Genomic DNA, 8,437 nt, shown 5'->3' on the forward strand with positions numbered 1-8,437 from the left:
ACAGTCACTGTAACTAGTCCTGTGCCAGTAGGGTTTTAATGTTAATGGGCAGAACCACAAGCTCTCTAAATACTTATTGTGTGCATAATCCTGACATGATGTGAAAAAGACTTATCCTTGCAAAACAGGGGATAACTGGATGAAAGAGTTATATTATCCATCCCATTCTTTTTAATTAACTTGATTTGTTTTGGTGGGTTAATTAGAGGGGTGTATTAGGTGTTATTTAGCAAGAATGCTTGATATTCAGTATTTATACAAGAACAACAGCATCTCACTCTCTGCCTTTTCATGCACGTGTTACGTGTCCAAGTGCACACATGTGGTCCCTTGCACTGTCTCTCATTAGCTCCACTCTTTTCTAATGCAAATGCTTCTCATTCTGTTGTTCCTAGAAAAGGGGTCCTCTTTGTGAAGGAGTACGTGAACAGCAGCGAGTTATCAGCCTCCCCACGCTATGGCAGGTATGAGGAGTGTCCAGAGACAGTCATGTGTCTACATACATGTGCAAAGCAACAGCATATGGCTTTGCCAGCTAACACACACCAAGCAAGTTCCCGAGCTGGAACAGTTAGCACTGTGTCAGCATGCCATTGTGCCGGAGCTAATTAGCCCTGGAGGGATTATTGCATTGGGTGGGCAGAGAGTTTTGCTAAGACAGCAGTGCTGCTTTGGGGACCCAGACGGATATCTCTGCAATCCACTGGGCTGTCTAGTCCATTTGTGGTGACAGGAGGACCTCTGTCCCACAGCTTCTAGTGGAGGGGTAAACTCCCCCTCTAAGTGAGTTGGCCTCTAAGGTAGGTGACGGGATGAAAACACTACACTGCAGTTTTTTAGGCTGCATATTTGGCACTGTCAGGCTTCACTGTGCATTTGCACACATAAACAAATGATTGGAACTGGTGAGAAAAATGTGGAGGTTGTGGGTTCTCACTCAGAAAAAGTTATTTATAAGTTAGAAGAAGTTAAAAGATGCCATTTTCAAGCTTAAATATTCAGTCTTTTGTATTCTGCCCAAAGGTAACTGAGCAAAACTAATCCAGATTGACACCAATGTGACTGAGAGCAGAATTTGGCCCTATGTACATTGTGCTTACATTGATGTGGCAGCCTGTTAACACTCAGTTTGATGCCTCCCTGCTGGCATTTACCCTCCCTCAGTGCTGTGTTGGCATTACTGTGGTAGCTGATTACAGACTCCATAAATCTCTAGCCTTTCGTATAGGTCGGCAAAGCAGATGTCAGCAACCAAAGATAAGCGTATTGCTGCAGTGTCCAAAAAACACAGGCAAACAGAAGCCAGAGAGGGAACACTCAGCTAGGCAAGACTAAGGACGTGTTCCGTGACTTTTCCTGCATAATAGTTCAGGATTTGCGAGTTTAGTAAGCAGTGAAAATAGCTGCTATTTATAGGGTCCATATGTAAACATCAGGACCCCAGTGAGGCCGGAGAAGTTTTACTGATGAGTGTATTGGAGGCAGGATTTCACAGGTTGCCTGTCCAGCAGCCAGCACGGGATTTTGCCAATCTCATCTAGCAGCCAGTGGAAAATATGTTGGTCCCCGTAGTCTGGGTCACAACCTGTGCATGTCCCAACTCCAGACGTGCTGGACAGCATGCTGTGCGTCCATGGAGAGCACAGCCAAGGCAGCCGTGGCTCTCAGTGACAGGGGAGCCCTTGGTCCCCCTCCTTCTCTCCTGCTCCCCCTCTTTTTATCCCTGCTCCCAGCCCACCCGATCTTGCCTTTTCTGTCATTTTAATGAGACAACCTGGCTCACAGACGGGTCTGATGGCTAGCAAGGAGTAAGGGGGTGGGAGCACGCAGTTGGGAACATACTGAAGGAGGGAGAGAGCAAGAGGGAGCAGTATCTTTCCCTTTGTTTTGGCAAGGTTGTTAGGTCTTCTCAGCCCCCTCCTGAGCTGCATTTGCCAGACCCTCACATGGGACTAACAGCATCAGCTTTGTGACACCCCCTGCTCCTCCCGGCACAGAAGCTGACAGGGTGGGAGAGCCTGCAGGGCAGGGCTGCTGTGCGCCTCTGCCACCTCCCTTGGCCTCAGGCTTGAAAGGGCCCCATTTCAGGGTGCGTGCCCCGATTTCCCAGCCACACTGCCCACATCCTGCCTCTCCCCATGGGGACAGCAGCAGCCAGACACATTTTTCAGTGCTCTGAAGTTAGGTGCTAGGGCTGCCAGCTCTTTGCTGTCTCTGCTTGCCCTTGGAGGTGCCTACTCCTTGCAAACCTTATCTGTGAGGCTGAGCCCAGAGTTGGCTCTGGGTCTCTCTGACCTGAGGCACAGTGATTGTGGTGTGGGGCAGGGAGCAGGATACTGCCACCCCTATGGAGAACCTGCAGCATGAATACAGCAAAGATGGAGATACGGCTGCTGACAGCCCCACTCTGTGTGTCAGCGTGGCCCTGTTTATTAGGGAAGTGCCTTTTCAGAGCCGGTTAGGAAGGACCAACGTTCTCCAAGGAACAGGCAGCTGGGACATTGCAGTTAGGACTTTAGGTTAATGACTGATGATTCCATCTGAGATGCTTTTCCCATGTATCACTGTCAACTGCTGATATTTCCTTCTGTCTCCAGTGGCAGCCTTGCGGATTTGACTGATTTGGAGAGAGCAACCTACAGCCACCACAGCTACCTGTCCAGCACTCCCCTGCAGAGGTAAGACAGTTTGGGACTGCCTTGGGGGTTTCAGCAAACTGTTAAACAGAAATTACTTTAAGGTTTTGCTTTTTTAGAATATTGGTATGTGTTTGGTGAAATAAGAGCATGAAGTGTAAATGATCTTTGGAAAATACAGTGACATTGACTTTAAGATCTGTACTGCCCTGCTGTTGTGGTCTCTGCATCCCTGGGATAACACATGTCCCTCTGTACTGTCACTTGACACAGTCACACGTGTAGAAGCAGGTAGGTCATGGAGAGCGGTGCTGGTGTTAGGTCAGAAACCTCTGGTACCAGCGCTGGGACTGGAATCAGCTTGTGTTACAGAGGAATTCACTATTCTCTTCCTTCACAGGTCCAGTGAACCTGTTTGCAGTTACTGCAGCCGTGAGATCCAAGACTGCCCCAAGATCATAATAGAGCATCTTAACATCTGCTGCCACGAATACTGTTTCAGGGTAAAAAAAAACCAGCTTAGCTACTGACTGCTGTCTGTGTGCTGCTGTGAAATGGAGTGGTGGGAGGAGGAATCTTGGTGCAAATTCTGTCCTCAGACTTTCAGAGTAATGTATATATAGTGTGTGCCAAATGCTTGCATCTGCGTTGGCACAAAAAAAAAAAAAAAGTCATGCAGTCACAGGTGTTGGTTGTGTCCCTGAAAGTTTTTCAGCTTCTCAAATAAATGCATATTAGAACCAGGAAAATTCTTTATTGTCATCTGATAGAATAGCAGCACCCTCTTTCCTCATGTCCCTGTCCTTGTGGCAGGCTTGCTGCTTTGTGGCCCTTGTGCCCCAGTGCAGGTCTTGCTGAATCTCTCAGACTTTGAAGAGTTTACAAATCAAGTCTGTGGAAATGATGAGTGTGGGAGGAGGAAGCCTGCAGTGTCATTTTTCTGTTGTAGAAAAGTTTAGCTTCAAAGGTCACCGCTTTGACATCCTCGCACCTTTATAAAATGATACAGAGACTGTTTCTCTGCCCTCTCCATACTGCCATTACTGTATGATGCTTTGGTTACTGTCCAACCACCTTGTTTTCCCTTTGGCAGTGTGGAATTTGCCACAAAGCAATGGGAGATCTTCTGGATAAAATATTCATCCACCGGGACATTGTCCACTGTGACAAGTGCTATGAGAAACTCTTCTAGGTGAGTGCCTCTTTACAGTGTCAGCTTAAATGGCTGGATGAGAGAGCTCATGGAGTTTACTGAATGAAGAGCATTTAACCCTCACATTTACTGAATGACCCATACAGGGTTTTTCCTGTGGCTTTTTAGTGGGAAGCAGTGACCCTTGTTGCAGAATTAGCTAGAAACATGCCAGAGCTGGTCCCAGGGGTCTCGGTTAGAGCCAGAATCTCTGGCCATAATGTGATAAACAGGCTGTGTTAGCTTCACGTGGGGGTGACAAGCAGAGGGCTGGCTTGAGTGATGAGAGAAATGTCCCTTAGAGGTTGAGAGTCCTCTCTGAAGGTAATTAAAGAGTTCCTCCTTGCATCCTGGGCTAACCCGCCGCAGGGGGTTGGGTGCTGTTTGCAGCCGTAACATTCCTCCAGCAAGGAGGCAGCATGTCAGTGGCCCATGCAGTTACTGCTTTATGTAAAGCTCCTTTGAGATGAAAACCACTGGGAAGGCTAAAGAGTTTTATGCTCTGTCAACAAATCAGCAAGGAAGTAGGTTGGATATGGTTTTGTTTTGTCTGATTATCTGGATGGGGCAGGAGTCACCACAGTGGCAACCAGAAACCCTGCCACCGCACCGAGATTATAAGAAGAGGCCTCCTTTCCTCCCTCTGCCTCATGATAGAGAGAAGGAGGGAAAGGGGCACCTGCCCCACTGCATATGCGGGCTGCTTTGTTTGCCTCTTAATGCAATGTGACTGGCTAGCCTTTTCCGTTCCATTCCTGCACGTTCATCTGCTCCACTGACCTCTGTAATGCAGTATTTTGTGTGGTACCCAGCTCCTGTGTTCACCTTCTCTTTATTTGCTTGCAGGGTTTTGCAAAGCTGGAGAAGGCAGCCAGTGGAAAGTCCTCAGCAGCACGTATCAGAATATATCTAGCAGTTCCTGAGTGGCTAAGATAGCAGAATTCCTGCTCTCCGCTTTCCTCAAGTTATTTTCCCTCTCACTGCCTCATCACAATGAATGAGTTTAACATCCGCTAGTTCATGCTGTCAGCTGCATACAAGACAAGTGCCAATGTTAACAAGATAAGGCAGTGTCATCTACAAAGATAAGTGGGCTGATTTTCCAAAGGTGCTGAGCCCCTCCACCTGTCTTTAACTTCATTAAGATTCCAGAGTGCTCCCTGTGTTGGAAGTCAGGCAGAGCTCCTTAGGCCTATCTAAGCTAATTGCGAGAAACCTTTTCTGATTTTTTTTTTTTTTCTTTCATTTCTGCAATCAGGCTGCAGCTTAGTGCGTGTGAGCTGGCACAAAGCAAGCAGATACGAGAAGTGTTAAACACTAAATTTGGATTCTTGGGAGGGTTTGAATTTAGTTCTTAGCAAAAGCCTATTTCTGCTTCTCTCACCCCCAAATTCTGCCTAGAAATAGCTTCTGCCTGATTTCCATGGGCTTTTAGGAGCACTTGCAGACTCACTTTACTCTAATTGTGTGTCAGCTTTAATTTCCCTTTCCTGCCTACTCCCTAGTGGATTGCTGCAGCAGCATCTGTGTCTGCTGTCTGTTTGGGAAGATAACACTCTCTTTCACCTGGTAGTTTAACTTGGCCTCTGATGGTAGGTGTCTCGTGGCTGTACAAAATGTGCCAGAGAATAGGTATCTCAATTGCCTCTCCTGACAAGGAGCACTGCTTGACTGAAATCTGAATTTCCCCCCACCTCACCAAGGCTTGCCGTAATGCCTCTTTTATTGCTGTAAATTATTTACATCACAAATGCTCACTCACAAAATTGAACTTCTAGCAGATGCTGTACTTACTACAAGTCAGAAATCGCATAATTTTAGCCCTTAATTCAGATGCTGAGAGGTTGAGAAAGCTGAATACCAAAACCTGAAAGTCAGCCTCTACGCCTTAAAAGTACAGCTCTGAGCGTGTCCAAAGAGTTCCTGTTTTCTCTTTGAAAGCATTAGGAATGTCTGCAAAGCACCCAAGTCAGTTCTGTAGTAGCTCCTACTTGGAAATAGGTGATGGCAAAAGCTCTAATGCAGACTATTGTTAGCTAGATAATTCTTTATACGCTTAGTGATGGAAGCTGGCATGAATGCAAAAGCTTAGCAAGTTAGTGTTTTACAGCACAAGTGCTACTTAGCTTTTTTTAGGCCACTGTACCAGTTATTTAACTGAACTATAGGCATGACCTCAGAAGCAGCTCCATGAGGGGAACTCCGGTTAAAAGCAGTAACAGCTCTGCTACTGGCAAGCTTCAGGTTGAGACCTTAAAGCCGCGTCTGCAACAGGAGAGTGGGCAGCTCCACTCTGAGCGTGCGTGGTACAACCAAGGGACCAATGAGCCCTTGAAAACCCAGTAGTCACAAAGGTGTAATTTTCAAAAATGACCACTGATTTTGGCTGCCTACATTTCGAAGTTATCAAGATGTTAAAGAGACGTTACTTTCTGCACAGAAGAGGGTCACAAAGCATCTCATTGCTCATTTCTGAAAGCCATGGCGAGCGGTTCCTTACTGGTACCTGTACCAGTGGTGGGGAACGACTGGTACAGCAGCCGTTACACATCTCATTATGCCATGGTCAAAGAGGGATTGTTTAAAATACTGAAACAGATGGGCCTGTAACTACAGATGCACTTTGAGAAGGTGATCTGCAGAAATAATGTATTCACCAATTCCAGAGTTCCTGACGGGTACGTGGCCTTACGGGGAACAGGATTTGTCCATTGTATGTTCTGCACCATCTCTCCTCAGCATTGCCTTTCCCTGTAGCAATTGTTTCACCTCAGTATACACCTCTAATAAACAGTCTTAGCTCACGTGCAGCTTCCTCACCTGCGTCAGCGTATAACATGCTCCTGTTGTCCGCCCTTTGATCTGATGGTCTCTGTCATTTTTTTGCTTCTCAGTGGCCTACGGTCATGACCCGTCAGTAAAGTCACTGAATGCTTTGTTGGAGGATGTGGCAATGAGAGAGAGAAGAAATGGTACCAACGAGAAAGGGTATTCTCAAAGGAGGGGGTGGGTTCAGCAAACTGGCTCGGCAAATATGCGCTCTGGTATTCTCCATGCAGTTTAAGTCTGGTTGCTCTAAAAAACTGCTGTTACCTGGGGAAAAGGGAGCCTTGATCCACAGCGCACCATCTTAAGTGTGCTAGTGGGCCCTAATCTGAAAAATCACCCCTGTGTCCAGACAGGGGGCTGGAGTTCTGTTCTGGGAGGTCATGCCTGTCCCTTCTTCACACGTTTCCTAGGATCAGGCATAGAAGAACTGCCATCCTGCTCACACCTGTGTGTAGCATCGTCACAAAGGGTTCGATGGCATTTTCCCCCCCAAAAAGACCTGTATCGCCCAAAAGGAACCTGCAGCTATTCTAAAAATAATATGCTTTAATTTGTTTTGTCCGGAACTTTGAAGAATTGCTGACCTACACCTCCCTTCTCCACCCTCCTGAACAAAAAAGAAATGAATTATTTAAAGATGTAAGTCTTCCCGTTTCCCGGTATCCCCATGTATTTGTGGAGAAAGGGTCACCTACACACAGATTTCTCCTACGTGACGGATGAGGTCACATATTTTCCACAGACACGAAAGAGATCTTAGTTCACGGGGGATCCAGCTGCTTGTGGGGACAAACCTCGACCCGATTATTTCATGTGAAATCACATAAATGTATATAAAGGCTAGAAGACGTGATGCTAGTGATGGAGCGGAGGTGGAGGGAGGCAAACCCGGCCCTGCGCTACAGCCCCTGCGTGGTGGTGCAGAGCACTCTGCCTTCAGCCCTGCCATCTTCTGCACGGACTAAACCTTCCCAGAACAACTTTCACGAGTGTCCGTGCTAGACTCGGGTGTTCAGGCCAACTCGGGAGAAAAAACAAGATTCTGCTCGTAGCCCTCGTCCTTCATGACTGCAAGAAAACACCTAACGCTTATCCTAAGATGCCAGAGGGTGTATTTGGGTCCAACATACACAATTTGGAGGAGGATGTGAGAAGAACGACGATGTCTTTATTGCCGCCTGCTGAAACCATGGCCTGAGGAGATGTTCCGCTTACCACAGCTTTGGGAGATCCCGGATGATCTTCGCTCCGCTATTTCTCTTCTGGACCGTGTGGGCAAGCAGAGACCCCTTTCCCCCCCTCACTCCCCCACCCCTGCCAGTCAGGGCTCTCCCCCAGAGGGCCAAGCCTTCCTAAGTCCTAGCCCAAGACCGCGGCCCCACCGGCAGCCTCTCGTCCCGGTGCCCGCACGCCGCTGCGGAGGGCCGGCCAGCCGGTAGCGAAGCCCCGCCGGAGGAGGGAGCCGCGGGTAAGCTCCCGCTGACGGACGGCGTCCAACGCTTATGAGCCCTTTAGCCGCGGGGAAGGCAACCCGCGGCCCGGATGGCTTGAAATGGCGGAGACCTCGGCAGAACCGCGGTTCCGACCCTGACAGAGCCGGGGCCGCCATCGCTTCCCCGCCACCCGCCGCCGCCGCCGCCTCAGCTCCCCGCCGCGCATGCGCAGAGGCGCGCGCCATCCCCAGCCCCGCCTTCCTTCAACCACACCACACGGGCGCGCGCGCGCGCGCGGGGAGGGAGGGGCGTTGCGAGGGGAGGAGGGGGCGGGGCCTCAATGCGCG

At 48.7% G+C, this 8,437-nt stretch overlaps 1 protein-coding gene across 11 annotated transcripts in view; it reads left to right on the plus strand.

Moving 5' to 3' along the window:
• The window catches only part of ZNF185 (zinc finger protein 185 with LIM domain), a 51,371-nt gene extending 44,739 nt beyond the window's left edge, over nt 1-6,632 (plus strand). For all 11 annotated transcript variants that reach the window (XM_029997379.2, XM_029997378.2, XM_029997383.2 and 8 more), the window contains 5 exons: nt 396-464; nt 2,598-2,678; nt 3,037-3,139; nt 3,730-3,828; nt 4,675-6,632. In XM_029997379.2, coding sequence (XP_029853239.1) covers nt 396-464; nt 2,598-2,678; nt 3,037-3,139; nt 3,730-3,828 — 352 coding nt within the window. In that variant the 3' untranslated portion in view covers nt 4,675-6,632. The remainder of the gene's footprint in view (nt 1-395; nt 465-2,597; nt 2,679-3,036; nt 3,140-3,729; nt 3,829-4,674) is intronic.
• Nucleotides 6,633-8,437: the final 1,805 nt, after the last annotated feature.

The sequence above is a fragment of the Aquila chrysaetos genome, chromosome 21 (assembly GCF_900496995.4).
Source record: "Aquila chrysaetos chrysaetos chromosome 21, bAquChr1.4, whole genome shotgun sequence".
In the NCBI taxonomy this organism is placed as follows: Eukaryota; Metazoa; Chordata; class Aves; order Accipitriformes; family Accipitridae; genus Aquila; species Aquila chrysaetos.